This window comes from Camelus ferus, chromosome 3 (assembly GCF_009834535.1).
Source record: "Camelus ferus isolate YT-003-E chromosome 3, BCGSAC_Cfer_1.0, whole genome shotgun sequence".
NCBI classification, from domain to species: domain Eukaryota; kingdom Metazoa; phylum Chordata; class Mammalia; order Artiodactyla; family Camelidae; genus Camelus; species Camelus ferus.
Genome location: NC_045698.1, coordinates 105,014,538 through 105,039,481, shown reverse-complemented (window position 1 = coordinate 105,039,481; position 24,944 = coordinate 105,014,538). Strand labels below are relative to the sequence as shown.

Below are 24,944 nucleotides of genomic sequence, written 5' to 3'. Positions count from 1 at the left end.
GCAGTTGGTGGTCAGTAAATATTTGTTGTGTGAACAAATGAACAAACCAATTCTTATTCACCGTGGAGGACATTCCCAGGAGCTAGGCAGGCAGAAGCACAATCCTGTGGCTGTAAATGCCGTTGCACTGCTGAAATGCTACAGTCGTGCACAATGACCAGAATGGGGGGTGAGGGGGGAGTGTGGTTTCTGCAGACAGACTGACTGTGGAATACCAAGTCACTGCGGTCCTCTTCTCTGGGGACCTTCTACCTATGAAGAGTCCCCTTCAAGCTCTCACGGACAGACTCTATCTCCGCTGGTCAGAGGTGGTAAAATTAGGGTTGAAACATCAAGCCAAGGTAGATAGCTATCAGCATCCTACACTAGCCCTGGGGAGGGGCTGACATTCAGAGAAAACTGATCCACAGGGAAGTCTCCTCTTCGAGGAGTCACTTACTTAACAGACAACATGTTATGGGTGGAATTGGGTCCCCTCCCTGAAATTCATATGTTGAAATCCTAAACCCCGGTAGCTCAGAATGTGACCATATTTGGAGTAAGGGTCTTTAAAGAGGTAATCAAGTTAAAATGAAGTCATTAGGGTGGGCCCTAATCTAGTAAGACCAGTGTCCTTATCAAAAGGGGGATTTGGACACAGAGACACACATGGAGGGAATATGATGTGAAGAGACACAGGGAGAAGACGGCCATCCACAACCAAGAAAGAGGCCTGGGTGGAGCAGATCCTTTCCCTGTGGCCTCAGAAGGAACCAACCCTGCCGAAGATACTCTAGTTTTGGAGTTTTAGCGCCAGAGCTGTGAGATAACACATTTCTCTTATTTAAGCCACCTGGTTTGTGATACTTCATTATGGCAGCTCCAGCAAAGTAATATACACTATTTTTATTGTTTTACAAACATCTGCTATATGCCAGGCGCTGTTTTAAGCAACTTAAGCACTTGTTTAAGTTACAACTATTAACTTATTTATTCATTTTAACAACTCACTATTGTTATACTTCCTGAGATTATCATTCAAGATGTGGTACAGAGAAGGTAAGTGACCTGCCCAAGCACACACAGCAAGTCAAAGGCGGGGCCGGAATTTGAACCCAGCTATTTAGTTTCAGTCTGTACCCTTAAGAACTGCAGAAGAACGATTTAACCGGCAAAATATCCAACAAGTAAGAGGTGCTTAAACACTTCTGGCTGTTTTCTGTTCTTCACAATGGTATCTGGCTAATGCTGGGTACTGGCCAGTTGTTGACCATTCGAAACAGCAGATGTTAGCCAGATAAAGCTTTTGCCAGATAGGAAAGCTGGAGTTCAGAATTGACACTGCTTCCTTTACGCAATGCAAGTGCTCCTGAAGTCACACTGCGGATTTGCAGAGATGTGTTAGACTCATTTTGGGTGGTTTTAACATTGTTCCTTACATTCTTCCTCTAACCCCCTTAGCTTCAAGTGGTCATCTGTCCACAAGTGCTCCATTCACCCAGTAAGCACTGATTAAAAAAAAAGTCTCTATCCTTATAAAATATACAATCATCTCTATTTCATCCGTTTTGTAAGTCGAGAATTGCTTTAGAGGGCACCCTCCTGTGTTTGTGTTTATAATGGATCCTTTTCTTCAGGAATTCATAGAGTTCCTGACCTGGGCAATGACATTAGCAGAGGAAGGTCACTATGCTCCCCATCTGGGTGTCATCAATTCTGAAATCCCTCGCCTCCTGAGAGCCACTCTGTTCCTTCTCAACCCCACGATGTCCCAGGGGAGGCTCACCCTGATGGGCCCATCAATTGCCTACCTTGCCATGTGGCTCCTGGTTGGACTGGGCCCCGGGGGTGGGGTTGGGGTGCGGTGGGGGAGCACCGCAGAAAATCCAGGGGAGGTAGGAGAGAGAGGTCGGGATATTCTTTCCCCCGGTTCCTTCCTTGGGGTGTGGCTGAGGGCGGGCTGCCTTCCGGGAGCCCAGGGCCAATACTCCTCCCTGCAGACCTTCCCCTGCAGCACGCTGGGCCTCCGGCTTCCTTTCTTTCTTGCCTCTTTAGGCTGGGGGCAGTTGTGGTAAGAATGGTCCTGGGCCACTCTGGCTTCTCCTTGCTCTCTTCCCTACACCCTACTCGCACGCTGGCAAAGACTCCTGTTTAACTCCCCTCAAATCGCCCATCTGTTTCCTGCCGAGACCCTAACACCGACTCCCCATCTCCTTCACCTTATAACTCAGTCAGGTGCAAGGCCACGCGGACGTTAACTCCTAAAGGATCTTCTCCCTTACTTCTATTCTTACAACCACAAAATCCTGGCCCTCAGACCTTTTCTGAGCCTTTTCTGCCTCTCTTCTAGGATCTTAACTCAACTTCAGATTCAGCTCCTTTCTCCTGGAGTTGAGTTGGCCATTGAGTAGAGCAAAGTTCTGAAATGATGGTGTCGTAAGAGCCAAATCCTCTAGTTGAAAATTAGCCTTTTTCGCTGGTATTGTACCCAACACTGGGCTCTGTACGTAGGGGAGCCATGGCTTTCAGGAAGCCTTCAGGAAGATGATCAACCTGGTACTGTATATGCATGAATCTAAAAGGGCAAGAGAGGCCGTCAGGGCCTCTGACGCTCCGGGGTCAATTCAACGCCCCTGGCTTTGGACCCAGTGGAGACTGAATTGACCTGGGAACTCCTGGGGCCAACGTGGGGCTGGGAGACACTGACGTAGAATAACCAAAGATTTATTGTTGTGTAAGAAAACGCACATTAGGTGGTGAAACCCTCATGGCTTTGGGGACTGTGTGAGAGTGAGGGGTCTCGGGTCAGTGCCTTCCTTGCTCTGTGGGTGGAGGAAAATGGCCAGAGACCACAGGAGTGAGTGTGTGATGGTGGAGACAAGGTTCCTAAAGAACAGGGCCAAGGTGCACAGAGAGCATCACTGGGGGATGTGAGCTGGACTGGGGAATGGGAGTGGGAGGAAGCCAGCCTGGATGAAGAGGGGTGTTCGGCAGAGGGGCTGGTGCTGGAGGGAGAGAGGGTTTTCCAGGAGGAAGGAACAGGTCCTCAGGGGAATGGAAGGAGGCAAACATGATGGGAACATGGAGAATGGTGCAGTGTGGATGAGCTGGGGCCGTGAGCAAGGCCGGGCCACAGGGGGCCCTGCAGGCCTTGCTGAGGGCTTTCCTCTTGCATCTTAAGAGCAATGGGATCTGCATTTTAACCAGAGCATGATGCAGTGGGGGTGGGGGGAGACTGGAGGGGGCTGGAGTGGGTGAAGGGAGGCCAGTTAAGGGGCTGCCTCAGCAGGTCAGGAGTCAAAAGACAGATCCTTGGAATTAGGCTGGGTGCCCGCAGGGGAAGCAGTCCCACCCCACAGAGGCCAAGGTAGAAATGATGGCTCTGTTTTCCCTGAAGCCCTTGGCCCAAGGGAGGGACCATGTCAGTACTAGCCCTGGGAGTCCTGCTCATGCCTTTGGCGTCTTGTTCTTTCTGTAAGGAGCCCTCCTCCCCATCTCCCTTACTGGCTCCAAGGGCTGGAGCCCACCTGTTGCATTCTGCCAGGTCTGGACCCTACTCAGTCATCTCCAAAATTACCCCTTCCTCTCATGGTCCTGCTTTGTGGTGTGCTAAAGGTCAGCTAGATTTCAGGAGAAAGAATACTGATGAAATTAAAATGTACTCTGATGAGTCACTGGGCACTCCCCTGGATTTGCCATCTGAGACACGTGTTTCTTATTAATAAAAACAATTTACACATATTTACAAAGCAATCTGTCACAATCCTGTTTAATCCTCAAGATCACACTTCCATATTCATCTGAATTTATGACAAAGTTGTGACACTGAGAGGGTGAGTGACTTGCCTGCTAATGTCATAAAGTCAAGGACAAGAACCACAATGACCACTGCAGTGATGATGACAGCCTGGCCACCATCGCTCACAAGACACCAGCCCTGCCCGGATACCACTCTCTCAATTTTACACATGAACATTTATCTCTGTTCTGTGCTGAAGTAGGTCCCGCCATTCCCATTTTGCAGATGAGACAATTATGCTGAGGACCATGCAGCCAACAGAACTAGAACCTGGGATCACCTGATTCCAAGGCGTGAACTCTATCAACTCTCACGTGCAGCCCACGCGCCACTTCACCGCTCCACAGGTGAAGCGACTAGCAGCCTAATAATCAGCGCATGCTTTGCCCCGCCCCCACCTCAATGGTAACATTTAAATCTCTCATTAGGAACAGTCCGCACTGTCAAAAATGTTATGCACCCAAGTACCTTTCATAATCCAACAATCACCTGCATGATTTGAAGAAGTTATTGAACTTTGGCTCAAAGGTTTCACTTGTAAAACTGGAGCAATAATGCCCATCTCACAGGCTGGGTGGGAGATTCTGGGGAGAAGGTGCAGGTGAAATGCATAGCACAGTGGTTGGTAAAGAGTGAGGCCTCGGTAGGAGGAAGGGAAAGAAAAATTGAGTAAGAGTTTCTCTTAGGTTTAACTGCGGGCATAAGGATTGGGTTTTAAGACGTAACAACCAGTAGAATTGAATACTGTGGGAGAAGAGGACTAACAAAAATGCACTCTTGTCTTCCGCAGTATTCAATTCTACTGGTTGTTATGTCTAAAAAAAAGTAAATTCCGTTTCCTTCTTTTAGGAATACTCAGTGCTGCTAATGGGACAAGAGCTCCTTATGATTTCAGAGAGAAGGGCAAGCCACTTATTTCCTTATTTCTTAGTTCTGTGAAAAACAGATGAGCCATCTTTCTCTTCTGTCATTTAGTGCGAAAAAGCTCCCATAAATACATATTTTCCCTAGAGATAGTGGGAAGTGACAGGCAGTTCACATCTTTACTTGTCCGAAAGCACACGGATGCAAATACGTGGCCCACTAGGTGATCAGGTCTACCTAATATTGCTCTTCTCCTCAGCCTAGCGTGAAGCCCCAGCCCCGTTCCAGATGATCACAATCAAGAGGCAAAATGCTTGGGCTGTAAGAGGTAGAGGGAATCCAGCTACAATCGCTTGCTTAGCATAGCTATGTAATACACAAAGGAAGATGGCAGAGAGATGAGTCATACAAATACATAGTAAATAAATATATTTCATTTCCATCTCCCTGGCTTTCGCTTTGTTTTCCTCCCCTCCATGCCAACAGCCTTGAAATGGAGGGAGGGGAAGAAACTGGGTTTGGTCTGACTCAGAAGTACTGATTTTTTCGGGCCTTGCTTCTCAGTTCTAGCTTTTTTAGAAGAAACTTGCAGATTCTTAGATTAGCAAGACCTCTAATTCAACTCTTCTCATCTTACAATGAGCAATCTGAGATCCAGAGAGGAGACGGCAAAGTCATAGACCCAGGGAAGTGAACGTTCCTAGGGGTTCTCCAGTTCAACAACCCCACCTGCTGCTGAATAACCCAGGCAAGCTAAGCTGGCCCAGTGGCAGGAGGAGGGACTTGAACCCAGACCTCCCTCTAGGGTGGCGCCCAGGCCACCTGCCCCAGCAGCCCATGGGCAAAGGAATTATGTTGAAGAGAAATAGAGTGGGCCTCCTTGTACTTCTTACTGCATTTCTCAGCAGTTGAGGCTCAGCTCAGCAGCAAAATGTCTGGTCCTGGCTCTGCAAAGCAGTTGCTGCCTCCAGCATGTTAGAAACATTGGCCAAAGGGCTTGTCTCTTTTTCTCTCTTTCACAGGATGGCTAGACAGCCTGCAGGTGTGTGAAAAAAATCAGCCCTGGGCCCATGGGGCTGCCTGCACACAAGAGCGGGCTATTTCACAACCTCCAGATCCAAAGGTGGCTTCCTGATGATATGTTTATCAAACTGCTAGTTCCTATCCCAGGGCCTGCCCACATCCACCCACCCACCAGCGGGAGGGCCAGCCTCCCTGCTCCTCCCAGCTCCAGGGCAAGCTGGGCCTTCCATGGCTTTCCAGCTGTGTGCCGGGAGGTCTCCTCAGAGCCCCCACAGTCAGACAATGGCCACACTACGGCTTCCTAGGCCTTCCCAGGCATTGCTAGAAGGAGACAAGCAGCCTCCCCACAGAGGCGAGTGACGCTGCCGATAAAACATTAGTTAAATTATCATGAAAAGCTGAAGCCATATCCTTGTGCCGGGGAGCACAGAAAGGACCAAGGAGGAGTCTGGGGGCCTGGTGTCCATCCCGTGCCAGGCTTCCTTCCTCCTTCCAGGCAGCCCCAGCGCAGGCTCCTGCACCTCCCGCCCCCACCCTGTTCCCATGGCAAAGGAGAGGAGGACCCACTTACTGCTCGTGTTCATGGTGATGCCTTCGCACTGGGTCTTTCATTCAATACGTAGGCTCCCGTTGCTTTTTAAATCTTCAGATCTTCCGACCTCACTCATCACCTAGAGGGTGAAAGGGCAGTCCAATGCTAGCTCTGTATCCTCAGGTGCTGTCCCCTCTCCGTCTTGGCTGTAGCCACTGGCCTTGAAGGCGAGTAGACTAATTGGCGCAGGTGAGAGCAGGAGGGAGGAGGAGGCAGAGGATACGTGCGCCCAGGTCCTCCAGCTCCTGGACCCTGACTGCCCGGCAGAAGCCAGGCTGGCAGCGCCTGCTCGCGCACACCCCCGACTGTTGCAGCCCAGCAGCTCGGGAGCCCAAAGGGGGTGTGGACCACAGGGAGGCAGGGCGGGGGCAACGCGCGGGCGCCCGGCTCAGCTGGGCAGCGCGTCCCCGCCCGGCTGCCGCGAGCAGCGACCCGCCCCAGGACTCACCTCTCGGCCAGTGTCGGGAGCCAGAGGCCCCAGTCCGGGCCCCTGCGACCGGCTCATGAATCCTGGTCCTCTTCTGGGGTCTCGAATTCCAAGGCGAGCGAAGCGAAATAGGAGAGCTCGACATCCATGATGCGGGCTCGCGGCGTGGCTGCGCGGGGGGCGCGGCCGCTCGCTGCTGCCACCTGGTGGACGCGCCGGCGCGTATCCAGGCCCCGCCCCGCCGGGGCTTCTCCCTGGGTCCCGGGGAGTGAAGGCGGATGGATGGGGCCCTTGCGTCCTGGGGCCAGCAAGGGGATGCCTGAGCGCTGTTTCCTCTCCCTGGGTACTGGGTTCTAAAAGCTAAACAATGATAGGAAAATAGACACGTCATCGGGAGGGGCTGTGAAGAAAGGATTGGCTTTGCAGGAAGACAGTGTTAGCTTCTAATCCTGCTTCTGATCAGATGGGTGTAGTCTGGTCTTGAGCAGATCAGTGCCGTCTGTGTCATCTTCCTCAAGTGTGGAAGGTGGCGGCTGGACAAGTGGGTGAGACATTAGGGGCTAAGAAGACTTAACTTCTGTCCCTACCTCCCCCTTCGTACCCCTTATCACTGATTCATTTGTTACAGTTGTTTATCATCTCTCTTCCCCATGAGACTGTTAACTCTATCAAAGTATGGGTCTTGTCCGTAAGATTCATTGCCAGGCCCTCAGTACCTAGAAGAGCACCCAACACGTGGTAGGTATCGATAAATATTTGTTGACAGAACATCCTGGGTCTTCTCTGGGTCTAATATCAGGAAGCCCTCAGAGTAGAAGGTCTAGGAATCCCTACCTTGAAACACTTCCCTGTCTGAGGCAAAAAGCTGGTATGTGGCCTCATGACTTAACCTCACTGGTTCACCCAGTTTTGTACGGCCACTAACTCTTGTCCAAAAGTTGTTTTTTCCCCCTGTAGTTTTTGTAGGCGTGTATTACAGAAACCTTTATTCTGATTTTCTTGGCCATGATTAATTCAGTGGGGTGAGGTTCTTTATATTCCCCTGACTACTTACCCTGTCACCTTATGAACCTAGTTCATGGTCACAGAAGCATCACTTTTGAGTAGAAAAACAAGACTGAAAGGCCACATAGTACCTGTCTACAGAATGACTCTGGTTAGAGTATGCATAGAATCAAAAAGCTGTGAACACACCCCCAACTTATAGACAAGGAAACAGTGGGTCAGAGAGGCTGAGCTACCTGCCCTCAGACACACAGCATCTGGTGGCAGAACTGAACCATATCTTCTCATTTCTAGCGTGGTCCCTTGTGAGAGTGAGTCAGGGCACCAGAATCTGGGATGTCAGGGTAAGGGTAGGTAGCCCTCCTCTTAAAACTAGGAAAAGAACATCTTTTTAGATAAACACAATGTTTCTGCCTTACACAGAGTGAAAAAATTTGATATGGCTCTTGACCCCAAGACGTGATAGCAGTTAAAGAATCTTTAGATAAACTGAAGGGTCATTGGATTTGAAACACATTTCAATAGCTTTTTAGGAATTTCTTTGAGTGGAGGAGGTGTAACTGCAACCTCCTCACAGTTTTGTTTGTATAACAATCACCTGAGAGATCTGCAAAAAATGGTTCCTGGTTCTCTGGCTCTGCATGTTAAACAAGGATCCCAGGTGATTCACAGACCCCTCTTTGCTTCTGAAAAGGCCTAGAACAGCTTTCAAAACACAGTAGTGCTTAATAAATATTTAAATGAGTCCCAAAGATCTCGTTAGAGACCTCCTACATTTCTCAGACTGAGATTCCTTATCCAATCCCCAAGTTACATGTAACTTGCTAGGTTCTACTACTTAGAAAAAAGATATTTTTTCCCTGGGAGAAAGTTCATATAAATTAAATATGTAAAATTAATAGGCCTGTTCACTGAACACACTAAGTTATCACCCAAAGCCTCAAGGTTTGCAGAACTTTTCAGAGTTCAGGTTTACATAGTCAAATAAAAGCATATTTTTCATTAATTCATTTACTCAGCTGTCATTTATTGAGTATCTACTTTGTGCTTGGCCCTGCGCTGGCAGCTGCGGACAACAAGACAAACAAGGACCCTGCCCTCCTAGAACATAAATCTTTTGGTGGGAAGTGGAGGTAGACAACAATTAACTCAGCCAAGTGTGAATCAGGTAAACCAGGTGGTGGCTTGGTTAAGAGCCCAGGAGCACTTACCAGCCTGGCTGATTTTCAGTCTCAGCTCCATCACTTCCAAGCAAGAGACTCAGCCTCTGTGAGCCTCATATTCAGCTGTAAAACGGTTATAATATGGTGCCTACCTCACGGATTGCTGTGTGTGTGAAAGTACTCAGTGTAATGCTTGGCAAGTGAAGACTTGACATGTGTTAATTATTAGTATCATCCCTCACTTATACTCACCCCCTGAGACAGTCTTGTCAATTTTCTACTGACCTGTTGGGCTTTTCCACAGAGCAGTGGCCATGAAAATATGCCTGAGAGTTCCCCAACGACAGAGGGCTTAACTGACCAGCTCTTCTTGTCCAGGGTTCCTTTTAATACCTAACCCAGCGGGCTGCTGATGAGTTCAGCTCTTTGAAGGGACCATGGATCTACTCTAAAAAGCCCCGATTAGCTTCTGTTGGGGAAACAATCTCATTTTCCCTGCGCAGTTACAAGGATAGGGAGAAAAGGGTTAAAAGAAGCTAGAGAAGCTATACGGGTGAGGATGTCCACAACAATGGAGGCAGCCGGGAAAGACGCAGGAGGAAGCTGGGGGTGGGATCCTCGGTGGAATGGGCTGTGAAAATCATCAGGAAAGCAGAATCCTGGCTCTGCCCTTGCAAGAGAATGGAGCCGAGACCCGCAGAGCAGAGGGTCCCTTTGTTTGGAAGTTTGTTTTGAACTTTAAGACTCCAGAATGGAGATAAACAAGTCTCCCTCGGAAATAGTCAAATGCTCCTGGGTGTTGGAAAACCAGCTGGCAAAACCATTGGGAAACAGACTTTCCACCTTCTTCAGGGGGAAAGAGGAAAGCTGGGGGGCCAGTTTCACTCCGAGTGCTCCCCCCATAACGCTTCTCTTCTTCTCTGACTTCCTGTCGCCACACAGAGTGGTCTGGCTCCCCTCCCCACTCTCTGCCCCTTCATTGCTGTTATTGATGGACACAGCCCTAGACCCCCAGCTTTTCTTTCCCGTTGCCTTTCTCGTGTGCCCTTCCAGCTCCATCCTACACGTCTGCCCTCCACATCAGCCTGCCTCCTGTCCACTCCTGTGCTGCTCCCGTCCACTCATGGGTACGCTCTCATCCATCCTCCTCTTGAACACAAAATCCTTCTGGCCTGTGAGGGACGGGAAGGCTAGGCAGAGGTGCTTGTGATCTGAGAGTTTCTACTTGCCATCCCTAGGCTGTTTGAATATCTCATCAAGAGGGAGTACTCCCTTTATTTTTATTTGAAAAATAGTATGTAGTTTTTAACATGAGACAGATCTACATGTGGTCGTGAGGGAAGATTTTCATTGTATGTGATTAAATAAGAACATTGCAGAAACATATATATAGTATGTTCTTTTGGATAATTTATACATGTGGGTATATTTTATTATGTATGATATCATACATATATAATATAGAGAACATATAGGATATATACAATATATTGTATAAAATAGTGAAGTTACTTTTCTACAAATGGGATCCTATGTAGGTGCTACATGTATGTATACCTATAATGCATAGAGAAAGACCTGGAAGGGCACACTCCTAATTACCAGGCCCTTGGATTAAGGTAAATTTTTGGATTATGTAGGTTTAACCAAGTCAGCTGGACAAGTGTTAGATGTAAGAGATTTGGGCAGACATTAATTTGAAGGACTAAGGTTTTTAGTTCATTTTTTCATTCTTTCAACAACTTCTGATTGTTTATTCTATGCCAGGCACCATGTTGACCAGAAAGAGGGGGAGGAGTCAATACATAAGTAAACACACAGACTTATGATTACAATCTGCAAAGTAAGAGCGGAGGGGCAATCATGGACACCTGGAAACAGGTGTCTTCCTCAACGGCTGGCATTTGAGCTGAGGCTGAAGAGGAAGGAACCACCATGCTGATTTGGTGTAGGGCTGGGGGAAGGAGAGGGTGCAGAACTAAATGGCAAAAAAGAATCAGAGGTCCGTTGGGGAGGGAGGCCAGGACACAGATGTGCCGGCTTCTTTGTGGAAGAGCTGAGTGGGAGGTACATAGTCAAGACCACATTCAGGATTAACAAACCTGGGGTGGAAATGGACTGGGAGGTCAGAGATGCTGCTTACAGTCCTGATGCAGCAGGATGTCAAAGCCTGGGGAGTGGGATACAGTGGTCTGGAGTAGAATCCCAGCTCTACTCATCACAGCTGTGTGACCTTAGGCAAGTGGCTTAACCTCTCTAGGCCACAGCTTCTCAGTGTGTGAAGAAGAGATCATAGCAGTGCCTATGTCACTGTGAGTGCTAACAGCAGGGAGACATTAACAACTTAGCACCGTGCCAGACATCTAGTAAATGCTCACACACCTGGCTTTATTCGCTTTGGAACAACCTTACTGACTTGCAAGGTGACCCTCTCTGGGCCAGAGTTTCCACATTTATACATGGAGGCTTGAACCAGATTGAGTCTCAAGGTTCCTTTCACTCTAAGCATCTGAATGACCTGTGGCTGGAGCTGGGCAAGTCTGACCATGTTCTAGGCTGGTGCAGGGCCCTTGATCCCCCAGGGGCACCGCTGGGTTGCGCCGAGACCCAGGTCCTGAGTGGAGAGTGCTCTTCCCGCCAGGAAATGCGTGGTGCTTCCTAACTCCATGTCTGCACCTCTTTGCTTCCCGGGGGAGCCCTGAAACCTAAGGAATTGGCAGGTCGCAGGCTGGTTTTTCTAGCTGAGGCAGCTTTGTTATAGGGCCGTGCTTTTCCTCCTGTTCCTCATACTGTTTTGTGGAGAAATGTTTAGGGAAAATTAAAGGGGTTCCTGCGGTCTTTGGGAAGCTTCTGGGGGGAACAAAGGAACTGGCTTTGAGGCCAGTGGGTTGGGGGCTGCAGTGCTGGCTGTGGGGACGCTCCGGGCAGACGGTCCCACCACGGGGCTCTGCAGAGGCCTCACGCTCACATCCGACCACAACCTGAACCTCCTTCCTGCCAGCAGAAGCAAGGAGCTGGGGCAGAGCCAGCTCCGGATGGGAATCCGGGAGTCATGAGGGCTGTACTAGGGCCTGCCATTCCCTTGGCCAGCCTCCTCTGGGCTATTGCAGTGTTGGTACACCCAACCTAAAAGGGACCTCGGTGACCTTCTAAATGACTCTTCCACTTTACGGGTTAAGGGACTGACTCTTACTCGTTACTCATCCATAATTTCTCTTCCACCTGCCCTTCTCCTGGCAGAGCCCTCCTCTGCTGTGCTTCCCATGAATAAAGTCAGTCATTTCCTTAAGATCCCCTCAAGTCCCATCTGAGCCCAGAGCAGTCAGTAGGGGGGCCCACCTTATTTTATATCCCCCCTCCCCTTTGGCTCCCTGCACAGAGGGACTCCTTGGCCTTTCAGTGGGTTTGTCCATCTTGGAAACTTCACATATGCTGTTCCCTATACCTGGTTTGCTTTTCTCCTGTTTCTTTGCAAAGTTGGAATCTGCTTATCCCCAAGGTCTCACCTTAATTGCCAAGTCCCTAGAGAGGCCTTCATGACCAGCTAGCTCAGGTATCCCAGAGAGTGTCTTTACTTAATGTGTGGAGTGAAAGCCTCTCAGACAACTTGAACTTACTTATTTCTTCTTAGAGTTCAGTTACATTAATTCCCATGCCCTCTCCCCCAAAATCTGGCTCTCCTCCCTCTATTCACTTGGCTCTTTAAGACCTGAATTCTATCTCTGAATATGGTCTTCCACTAAATCCTTCAGAATCTGCTAAGGATGCATATTTCTCCTAGTTATTAAGGATTACAAATGGGTCTTCACAGCCACACAGCTGGAAAGTCCAATGCTGCCCTGTGCATGAGAACAGGACAGGGAATCAGAAGACCTGGGTTCCAGCTTTGCCCTCCCTTCCTAGCTGCATGGCCTTGGGCAACCAGTTAATCTTTGTTGTCTTAATATACTTGGCTGTAATGAATAACAAGTCCATTAACATTATTATAAAATATATTATAATTCTCCCTTTCCTGTGTATATCTCAGGGTTGTTCCAGGAATGAAATGAGAACCTGTGTGCTTTGTAGACTAAAGTCTATGCAAAGTAGGTGGGGATTATTTCCCCCTCACTCATTATAACTTAGTTATTTACACAGAATTTGCAAAAGGTGACATCATATGCCCTGCTATCCAGGACAGCCATGGAGAAGGGCCAGCAGATCTCAGCGGCGTAAGTGCACCAGTCATCTCACCATTACAGTGTGTGCCACTGCCTGGAGGGTCACACTGCAATCCATGGGCCTTCTGCAAGCACCTCATGACCTCTGAAAGGGCATCAAACTTCCACTTGTGAGAGAACCCTACACGTACACTACCTGGGATCACAGAGTTTTAGACTGTCATTACTGTGAGAGTTTTTAGAGTTCATCAAAAACAAGTTCCTCTTTCTACAGAATCCAAAAGGCATTGGGAATTGGCAAACAGCCTGCAGCAGACTAATGGTGAGGACGGCAGTGCTGAGGCAAGGTCTCTGGGTTCTAGGTGACCGCTCGGTTGCCAGAAATTCCCACAGCTGATTCTGCTTCCATGTGGGGGTTGCATCTAAGAGCAAAGTCCTCCTTATGACACAGAGGAGCATTCACAAAGTGGGCAGAGAGGAAGTTCCATTGCAGCATTTTACTCCATATTCCATTGCACTATTTTAGTTGTAATGCAAAAAAGAGTGGGAAACAGTTTAAATGACAATTCGTAGGGAGATAGACTGTGGCATATCATACTAAGGAGTGTTACACGGCGATTAGTAAAATGAGGTGGGTGTTTATATAACCTGGATAGCTATTCAAGATCTATTTTCTGGTGTGTGTGTGTGTCTGCATGTGTGCAGGGGGCGGGGTGGGGGGCAAAGACAAGTTGCAGGGCCATCACATGTAGTATGCTACAATTTATTTAAATGAACCTGTAAAAATCACACTATCTTTTCCAGGAGTACACACATATACATTTTAAGACTTAAGAAATGGTCTGGAAGGCCTCCCATTTAACTGATAGTAATAGTATTCAGCTCTAGTGGGACAGCGAATGGAGAACTAACAAAATGACCAGGGTTGGAGGGGGACTCCAGAGGGCACGAGCCTTAAGGACCATGTTTTCTTTCATTTCTTTCATTTAAAAAAAGAAAAATGTATTCACAAGTCCTTGTGTGATTAAAAATTGATAACAGTTAAAAAATTAGCCCCAGGCTCTACTGAGCACTTCCTCTTGGCTGGCAGGGCCGATTCATGACCTGACTAACCTTGAATGGGTCTCTGTGACTAAAGGGAAGGGAGGGTCCACTTTTCATTGCCATGCTGTCTGATCACTTGACCCCTGTGGGCTCCCTTGGCCTTTGGAGGCCTGTCCCATGCCAGGTCCTGAGAGTGAGCACAACGTGGCCAGAGTCCAGTGCGTCAGGGTCCTCCTGCAACTGACCTCCTGGTGACTCAACATGATGGACGGGTCTGCCCAGCACAGTTGACACAGAACCATGAAAACTGAGCCTGGAGACTCCAGTCTGAATCTTAGCCCTGCCTCCACCTTCCAGGGAGACGCTGGGCGAGTGCCCGCAGCCGCAGCACATGGCCTTGCCCAGGCTCTGACCGCCTCTCCTGGCATCTCCCCCTCGCTCACTCTGTTCCAGCCATGCAGGCTTCCTTTCTGTGCACCCCGCCTCCCACACTTGCCCCAGGCATTCATGGTTGCAGTTCCTTCTGATCTGACCATCTTCTCTCCAATGTCCATGTTGATTGGCTCCTTCTCGTGGTTCAGGTCTCGTCTCTAGTGAACGTTCCTGCCTAGAGAGGCCTTCCAAGTCACCCTCCCCATAGTTCCCTCTCTCACATGCACTGTTTTAAATTCCCCTGGAGAATGGAACACTGCCAGAAGTTATGTTGCTCAGTTTGTTCATGCACTTTTATCCTCTGTGTTGCCCACTGGAAGTTACAGGCAGTAGGAGCAAGCACCTGTCCTGTCCTCTTCTGCAGCCCAAGCACCAAGCAGCAAGAATGGCGTCTGGCACATAGTAGGTGCTCAGTAAAGATTATGGGAATGTGTGACCTTCGCAAGCCCAGTGAGAAGAGTGCACTTGGAGAAGAAGGACCCAAGTTTCCTTCCAGTCCCCTCCTGTCAGGAGCCAAATCCCAGAGTCAGGCAGGACTGGACGAAGGGACAAGCCCTGTGGCTCCACTTCCAAGTCGGCCATTACAAGGCTGAGGTGTGGGCCTGTGACTTAATGCCCAGATGCTCCAATCTGCTCTTCTAGAAGATGAAAGGATTGGGCTAGATGCTTCTTTTCAACTCCCAGCTTTTACTATGCTATAAAATATAAATGGTTTGTGTCCACGTGCTCAAATCAAGATACATGCTTGAATACACTTTCTTTAATATGCCCTAAATATCAGTTTAGTGTGTTTTTTTTTTCCATTTTCCTCTTTCTCATAAAAAATGGAATGCAGAATGTGTGGCAGGATGGTCTCTGGTGCATTGTAATACGGAGCCCTTTATGCAAAATTCATTATTGAATCAAAGGCTGCAGTTTTCTTTTCCTCATTTGTTTCTCTGCTCCCCAAACAATTTTCAGGTTTCATCTTTATTAGTGTTCTTTGGCCCTTTAGCAGAATGAAAATTCTGTATAACTAATCATGGGGGCTGTATTTTGAATATGACTAAGTGGGCACACAGAAGAATATGGAATGTTTGTTCCAAAACCCCTCGTTCCAGCACATGGAGTGGGGAGTAAGGGTGAGCTCCTGAATTTCCATGCAGCAGAAGGAGCCAGGTCAGCCTGGTCTCTGGGGTCAGATTCTGATGTCAGTACTGAGCCTCCACTTCTGGCTGGAGAGTTAACTGAGGAGGTGCCTTTGATTTGGAGGCTGGAGGCCAAATGCGTTATAAAGCCTTCTTTTGCTGAGAGCTTGCTGTGTTCCAGGCACTGGGCTAAGAGCTTTGCCTTCATTATCTCCTTTAACTTTAATTCTTTCAAGTACTCTGTGACTTGGGAATTGTTATCACCCCATTTTTTCAGATAGAGAAACTGAGGCACAGAGAGGGTAAATCAAGTAGGAGTGGAACTTAGATTTAAACCCAGGCTATCTGAGACCAGAGCCTACAGTCTTTCCCACCACCAATACTGGTACATGCAGTAGTACAGGATACTATACCTATTATGCAGTACAGGCCTGGCCCTGCTAGGACAAGGTGCAGTTAATAAAAATAATCCCTAACATTCAAGTTTCTAATCAAGATTTTAAAAGTAGCAATCAATATCAGATTTAAAAAAGATCATAAGCAGGTCAGGTATTATTTATTCCTTAGATAAACACACCAGGACTTGCTATGTGTGAGGAGAATATATATACTTTGTTGCCCCAAATAGAGAGAGTCCCTGCCCTCCTGGGGCTTATAGTCATTTGACATCAGAGGAAATGAAAGCTGAGAGATTTTGTATAATGTGCCTGTTTCCATTCAGCTTGTCTAGGGCAGAAATGACATTCAAATCTAACCACAGGACCCCTCAGCCACTAAATTTCCTGCTCAATGGGAAGTAGTAACTCTCAGGTGTCCAATTTGAACAGCTGCCTATCATCTCTTCCTTTCCTGTGATCTATGGAAACAGTTCAATAATCATTCAATAAGTTGCCAAAGATATGGATCAGCATGAGTGGACTGAATAGAGCAGGGTTTCTTGACGGTGGCACTGCTGATATTTTGGGCTGGATCATTCTTTGTGGTGGGGGCTTTCCTGTGCATTGTAGGTGGTTTAGCAGCATCTCTGGCCTCTGTCCACTGGAAGGTAGGAGCCAGCTGTGACAACTAAGAATGTCTCCAGATATTATCAAATGTCCCCCTGGAGGCAAAACTGCCTTAGGTTTAGAACCACTAGAATTGAGTAATGAAAAATAAAACACTCACCAAAAAAATCCTCCGTTGCTCCAAGCCAATGATATTTTTGCATCCATGGGACTTACATCATCAGAGGTTAGGACCCCCAGATCTCATTCAGTTAAAATAATCCTCGGAGAGACCTGGAAGCCTGGAGCTGTGGGAGGACCATAGTTTCCTCAGGTGAGATTGTTTTCCTCTGCAGCTTAAGTAACCTGCCTGTGCTGCCCTCTGCTGGTTAAGTCTGTAACTTCATTTTGGTGTGGATCAGAAGATTAAGAAAGGAGAGCTCGGCACTGAAGTCCCCCGGAGTCTACACCCGAATCCTCATCCCTGTGAAAGGAACCCCAGAGGCAGTATTTAACAAAATTTCAGCTAATCAAGATCATCTAGGAGGTATATACAGTTTTCCAGTGACTTTCTCTCCAGGGATTCTGATGCCTCTTGTGACGTCAGTGCCTAAGGAGACCTCACAGGCCCCTTTTGGAATTTTTATTTTTGGTAGGGATAGGTAATTAGGTCTATTTATTTTTACAGGAGGTACCAGGGATTGAACCCATGACCTCGTGCATGCTAAGCATACCCTCCCCCTCCCTCAGGCCCCTTTTAGAGCCCCTCCAACACGCCATACTCAGCCCTGAATTTCTCCTCCTCCTCTCTTCTCCCACCACCTTCTTCTTTTGTTTATTTACATATTTACATATTCACAACAACATATTTCATATGTGAATAACTGTTGCTAGAAACCTCAGATAACACAGAGCACTTTTAAAAGAGAGATAATGCTCTTCTCCCTTCTCCTACCAACCCCACCCCCTCACCTGGCTACAGGAGGAGGGGTGTTGTCTGCTCTGGGCTCTGCTGACCCCTCATCCAGCCCAGGGCCAGGGGGATGGGGAGGGCCCTGGATGTGCATCTGTGGAGTGAATAAACAAATCACCATCATCAGGCTGATGTGGTCTCTTTCCTGTACGTTCAAAGTCACATATATAGTGTGCTTCTGTACATAAGTGGGGCCACACTCTATCACTGTGTGCAAGTTTCTTCAGTTTTTGCATCATAATATAGCTTAGAGATCTTTCCTTGACTCTCCATCTAGACCTGCTTCATTCTTTTTCACTGATGACTAAATCCACTGTCAGTATTTGACTGTTTTCATATTGATGGGCATTGACGTCCCTTCCATTTCTCACTATTTCCAGCCATGCTGCTTGCACGGCCTGTTGGTGCCCGGGTGCGAGTGTCTCCAGGAAAGACACCTGAGGTGGCCTCGCTGGCTGGAAGGGCACCTCCTTCCTGTCCCATTCACTGGGTCAGATGCATAAAACCTGAACTTTTCTTAAAGATAAGTTGGACTCAGGAGAAATTCCTTTCCCCGGGAGTGGTGGGGAGTGTCAGACCTCGGCTTGTATCCTGACTTGGTGTGCGTGCACACACACACACACACACACACACACATGCACACCCTCCTGTCCCAGCCTGCTCACTGGGGAACCTAATCTGAAAACATGAACTGATTAGTTTAGCATGTTTTGTGGAAGCATGCTGAGCGGAGAGTCCTGAGGTCTGAGTTCTCTTATAAGAGAGGCTATAGGCTTTGCAACAAAACTGTCTGTAAGTGTTGAACACATGACTCGGTTTTCATGGGCCTCATTTTCTTTATCTTTAACATGGGCTGGGGAGTGGACCCGTTACTATAAAGACACTTTGACTGCTAACCTTTCAGGGTGAGGCGTCAGTTGCCTGCCCTTGACCTAAGGTTGGCTGTGGGAGCCAAGAAACAGGAAACTGATGTTTTGGTAAGAGCAGTCAGCAGTCCGGGTGAGGTCAGAGCTGGTGGCATGGTGACCTCTGCCCTGGTCAGCAGCCCCACCTCCTCCCCGGAGCTGCTGGGCCAGTACCTCGGCTGACCCTTGACAAGAGGAAAGTCTGGGTAACACCTCGCCCCTTGTGCAGTGACCTGTCTGCACCTCTGATGGCAGTCGGGCTACAACACAGACACTGCTGGGCCCTCCTGGCAGAGTAGTGAGGACCAGGGCCCTGCAGTCCCCTCCCGGGATCCAGCCCTGACTCTGCTTTGTCCTGTCAGCAGGTGAGTTGGGGCGAGTCACCCAGACTCTTGGTGTCCTGATCTCTAACCTGGGGACCATGTTAGTAAAGCTCTAATGGGGTGTTGTAAGGATTAAGTGAAGTTCTTTTTTCTTTTATTTTTCACTTTGTTGACCAAAATGTATTTATATTATTACATGTAATATAAAAAGAGTTTTCCTCACTAAAATATAAAATTTTAAACAAAGTGTTAGTTATAAAAACCAAAGAACTGGCATCTGGGAGTCTTGATGTGGAGGGTAGAGTAGAAAATAGTTGAGAAATAAGAGGCTGTTGGACTAGGGTTGTAGGTGAGTCTCCAGAAAGAGACCTTTCTTGCCAGGTGGGTCTTTGCTAATGCTGGACAAACGTCATTCTGAAACTTCCACAAGAGTGGGGCTCCTGGTCAGTTTCATTCCTTGCTTTGTCCCTAGTGCCTGGAAGAGTGTCCAGCACAAAGTTGGTGTTCTGTAAATATATTTGCTTTTTCTTTCTTTCTTTTGTTTTTTGGTTTTACTGTTCTTATAATTTTCTTTTTCAAAATTACTTCTGTTTTCCAGTTTTGAGATATAGGTGACCTATACTATTGTTTTCATTTTAGGTGTACAACATGATGATCTGTTGTATGTATAGAACTGTGAAGTGATCACCACAATAAGTCCAGTTAACATCCATCACCTCACATAATCACAATTTTTTTCTTGTGATAGGAACTTTTAAGATCTACTCTCTCAACAACTTTCAAGTACACAATACAGCATCGTTAACTATAGGCTACATGCTGTACATTACATCCTCAGGACTTATATATATCTTATAACCAGAGGTTTGTACCTTCTGATCACCTTCACCCCCTTTGCCCACCTCCTCATTCCCTCCTCTGGCAACTACTCATCTATTCTCTGTTTCTGAGTTTGTTTTTTTAGATTTCACATGTAAGTGAGATCGTACAGTATTCGTCTCTATCTAACTTATTTCACTTAGCATAATGCCCTCAAGGTCCATCCATGTTGTTGCAAATGGCAGGATTTCCTTCTTTTTCATGGCAAGTAATATTCCATCATATCTATCTATGTCTATATATCACATTTTCTATTTATTTTTCAGTGGATACTTAAGTTGCTTACATGTCTTGGCGATTGTAAATAATGCTGCAATGAACAGATAACTTTTCAAGGAGTGATTTCATTTACTTCAGATATGTACCCAGAAGTGGGATCGCTGGATCCATCTTTCTGAGTGCTCAGACCAAAACATTAGTCACTGTTGATGCTTCTCTTTCTCCTACATCCTACACTTAATCCATCTAGAAATCTTTTAGATTTATTTGGATATATACAGAATCAGAACACTTCTCACCATCTCCACCATCACCGAGGTCCAAGTCAAGGCCAGTAGACTCCACTCCTGCTCTTCTCTCACCCACAGCCCATTGCTACAGAACAGCCAGAGTGATTCTTTGCAAATTAAAGGTCAACATATCAATCTTCTGCTAAAAAAATCCTGCAGTGGCTCCACATTTCAGTTAGAGTAAAATGTAATATTTTTGCGATGGCTTACCATGCTTTACAAAACCACAAGCCTCATCTCCCTCTACTCTCTCTGTCCTGGACATTCTCCTTTTGTCCCTCCGGATCCATTCTCCAGACTTTTCCCCTCTCCTTTCCTCATCAGCAGAGTGGCCACAGGAATCTTCAAACATGCTCCACTGCCTTTTGGCTTGGAGTTAGATCAGTTGGTGGCAGGCTGTGGTACTGGAAGGGGAAATGGGAGCTGAGAGAGGTTGAGGTATTTAGTCTTCTGTTTCCTTCCTTGCCAAGCCTGGTTGTGGCCATGACTCTGTTCCTTCACCAAAGACCACATCTCCTGCCAGAAGCCCTGTCCCACAGCCAGCCCCCTCGAGGTTCCAGAAATCCTGCTCTCTGCTGCCCTCTTCTGGCCTAGAAGTGCTAGAGCCATCAAGCTAGTGCTACCTCTCCAGGGCATGACCTTGCTCGTTTGTCTTAACTCTGTGCATACCTTTGCAAACAGCCTTTCTACTTAACACTCCTCAATAACCCCTTTTCAAGGTGCTCTTTGCTTCCTCCCAAACATGATTGATCCCTCACCCTGGCATACTCTGTTCAAGCAACACTTTCTACCTTGGTCTTCCTCTAGCATGCACTCCTGCCTCAGGTCTCTGCACTGGCTATTCCCATCCTCCTGGCATGCTCTTCTCCTGGATGTTCACGCACCCTCCCTCACGTCCTCAAGTCTTTGGTCAGTTGTCACCTTCTCAATGACCACATCTCTCTCTGTCCTAATGAAAATTGCAGCCCTTCTACCCTGGCAGTTCCAATCTTTTTTTTTTTTTAATTAAAAAAAAAAGTACATATCCTCTTATAACTCACTACATTATTTATTCATTTATGATTTTTCACTGTCTTTATCCTCTCACTAGACTTGTAGATCTTTGAGGGCAAGGACTTCATCTGTTTTTTTCATTGATGAATCTCCACTACCTAGAATAATATCTGGGACACAGTAGGTGATAAATGCATGTTTGTTGAATGAGTAAAAGTCTGAATACATCCCACTTTGTTCTTATCTCTCAATGGCACCCACCATGGTTTCCCTTGAAACGTATAACGCAAGTGCATATCTTGTAATTCCAACTAAATTGTGAGCTCTCCAAGAGGAAGAATTATTAGCGTTTATATCTGAGGTTGCAAAGAAAAGGCCCTTGGGCTGGACTTGGCCTGCAGGCAAGTTTGTTTGTACTAAAGTATCGGTTCACACAGTGTTTCAAGTATTATTTTGATTTACCTTTCCAACATTAAAAAAATGAGGATATTCACTTGAAGACATGGATTTCTGGTTTCCATGCCAAATAAGAAAGTCTGGTCATATTTTACAGCATGTTTCTCATTTTATAACAGCTGAGCGGGGTCCTCCTCCTTAGACTGGCCATGTCCCCTCCTGTGCATCAGGGCTGTACCTCTTTCTGTTGCTTCCCTGACCTCCTCTAAAGCAGGTGTCACCCAGCCAACTCCACTAACTTATGTAACTGCTTGGCCCTTGTAGACATAGAAGTTTTCAACCCCTGATGGTAAAGCATATCTCAGGGAGACAATAAATGTTTAATGATGGTGAGGTTATACTGATGATGAAGAAATATGGGTTGAATTTCTACTTTTTCTCTTCTTTTCTCTTATAACTTCTCTTCATCTACTTGTGCTCTCAGTGTTGATGTCTTCAGATACAACTGTGGATTTTTTTCAGTTACACTATTTTGCTTTTTGTATTCTCAAATTCTATTATTAGGTGCATACATATTTATGATTGTATGACTCCTGAAGAAGACGTGAAGGAGACTGAAGGAACAGAACGACACTGAGGAAACTTTCAACCAACATGTGGTTGAAGACTCAAAGGACACTATCAACCAACCTGACATAATTAACATGTATTCGACTTAACAATAGCAAAGTAAACATTCTTTTCAAGTACACATGGAACATTCACCAAAGTAAGTCACATTCTAGGCCACAAAACACACCTCTGCAAATGTATAAGGACTGAAATAACACAAAGCATGTTCTCTGACCATTACAGCATTACACTAGAAATAAAACTAGAGATACAGCCTCCAAAACTCTAAATAATTAGGAATTTAAAAATATACTCTAAATAGTAACTCATGGATCAAAGAAGGAATCACACAGGAAATTCTAAAGTACTTTGAGTTAGACAAATGAAAACACAACATGTAAAAATTTGTGTGATACAGCTAAAGAAATGTTTTAGGAACATGTATGACATTAATTACTTTCAAAGAAGAAAAGTTTCAACAGTGATCTTAGCTGCCACCTTAAGAAATTATAAAAAAGAAAGCAAGTTAAACACAAAGGAAGCAGAAAGGAGGAAATAAAGATAAGAGCAGAAATCAACAATGTGGAAACCAGAAAAACAATAGGGAAAATCCATGAAACTATAATTTATAAATTTCTATCTGGTATGTTCAATTAAAAAAGAGAGAGAGAGAAAGTACCAGTTACCAATATCAGAAATGAAAGAGAAGATTTTATTAGAGATCCAATAGCAACTAAAAGGTTAATAAGGGAATAATATGAACAACTTTATACCAATAAATTTGAGAACTTACATGAAATCGAAAAACTGCCTGAAAGACTCAAACTCCCAAAGCTCACTCAGGAAGAAATGGGTAGTCCAAACAATGCTATACCTACTAAAAAATTAAATTTGTGGCTAAAAACTTTCCAACAAAGAAAACTCCTAGTCCACATGAGTTCAGTGGTGAATTTTACCAAACACTTCAGGGAGGAATAATACCAATTCTAGAGAATTTTTTTTTTCCCAAAAAATGGAAGAGGATGAAATATTTTCCAATTTGTTTTATAAATCCAGTATTAACCTGATACCAAAATTAGACAAAGACATTACATGAAAATAAATTTACAGCCCAAATATCCCTCACAAACAGAGATGCAAAAGCCCTTGGCAAAATAGTAGTAAATTAAATTGAACAATATATAAAAAGGATAACACATAATGAAGACGAGAGTTTATCCTTGTAAGGTTAGTTCAATATTCAAAAATTAATCAATGCAATCACCATATCAACCGATAAAAAGTGATTATCTCAATAGATGCAGAAAAAAGCACTTTGGAAAAAGTCAACATTCATTCATAAAAGAATCTCCCAAGAAACTAGAAATAATAGGGAGGTTCTTCAATCTAATAAAGGTCAACTATGAAAATGTATAGCTAACATCATATTTAATGTATAAAAGACTGAATGCTTATCCCTGAGATCAGGAACAAGGCAAAGATATCCACCCTCACTACTATTCAAAGGTGTACTGAAAGAAAGAACAAAAAATAAGTAGTATTAAGATTAGAAAGGAAGAAATGAAAATTGTCTTCACTTGCAGATGACATGATTATCTATGTAGGAAATCCTAAAGACTCTACGAACAATATGTCACACCAGTACCCAAACCACAAAATACAAAGAAAAGTCTAACAACACACATGCAAGATTTATGTGCTCACGTTTATAAAACATTGATGAGAGAAACTGAACTAGACCTACACAAATGGAGAGACATGCTGCATACGTGGATTTGTCAGTGTTGTCAAGATGTCATTTCTCCCCAGATTGATCTACACGGTCAATGCAATCTCAGTCAGAGAATCAGCAGCTGGGTGTGCGCTGGTGCATGCTCCAGACACGCCTGACCACTCCAGGGAGGCTCGCGCCCAGGGCATCCTCAACACTGAAGTGGTCCTCCCAGAACATAAACTGGAACAGGATGCAGGCCTCCTTTAAAATGCTCGTGATGTTTCCACGTTGCTTTGAGAATCAAGCTCAGAATCCAAGCAGCCAGAAACACAAGCCTTGTGTTTCATGACCTGGCTCCGCCTTCGCTTAGCCTTCATCTGCTTACTCTCCCCCAAGGAGGCTCCAGGGTTGCTGAAGTTTTCTATTTTGGGACAGATTGATTTAGGAAACTCTTTCTGTCACTAAGTGGAAATCTTTCGTCCTGTAACGCTCACCCTGGATTAGACTCCCAGAGACCACAGAAGTACAATCTCTCATGAGAGCCTTTAAGCACTGAAATGTGACTGTTCCCTCTGAGTTTTTTCTCATGTTTGCTAAATGTCCTCTGTTAACTGAGGTATTCCTTGATGATTTGCTTTGCTGAGTTATTGCCCTTTTCTCAGGAAGTTCCCGTCAATAAATGCCTATTTCAGTATCTGTCATCTAGAGCTGAATGCACAGCCCATCAGCCGGCCCAGAGCACAGCAAGGCTCGCCATCTTGTTTTCTGACACAGTAAATCTCCTCATGTGGCCTACATTGCGTTAATGTTTGGTAGCCTCATTTACGAATAAATTCATACTTGGAGCTTGAGGGTGCCTAAAACTCTGACATATTTCTTATATGTGTTGCTTTTAGCTGTTTCCCACTCTGTACTTGTGTCATTGTATTTTAAGATTTTTACATTTATTTCATGTGCTTTTTATCTTACTGTGACATTTCCTTCGAGGTTTTTGAGATAATGGTGAATTCTGATTCTGTTTTCCTATTCACCATCTGTCCCA

General features: G+C 45.9%; 1 protein-coding gene and 1 long non-coding RNA gene across 2 annotated transcripts in view; one reads left to right on the top strand and one right to left on the bottom strand.

The window, feature by feature from the left end:
• The window catches only part of ABLIM3 (actin binding LIM protein family member 3), a 108,160-nt gene extending 101,300 nt beyond the window's left edge, over window positions 1–6,860 (bottom strand). The window contains exons 1-2 of the mRNA XM_032477066.1: window positions 6,706–6,860; window positions 6,237–6,336 (exon numbers count right to left, since the gene is read on the bottom strand). Of these exons, the coding sequence (XP_032332957.1) occupies window positions 6,237–6,249 (13 nt within the window). The 5' untranslated portion in view covers window positions 6,250–6,336; window positions 6,706–6,860. The remainder of the gene's footprint in view (window positions 1–6,236; window positions 6,337–6,705) is intronic.
• An 11,683-nt stretch (window positions 6,861–18,543) lies between these two features.
• On the top strand, window positions 18,544–24,596 carry LOC116662768. The gene is made up of 2 exons (XR_004318813.1): window positions 18,544–18,841; window positions 22,141–24,596. It is a non-coding gene; the product is annotated as an uncharacterized LOC116662768 (long non-coding RNA).
• The last annotated feature ends 348 nt before the right edge of the window (window positions 24,597–24,944 follow it).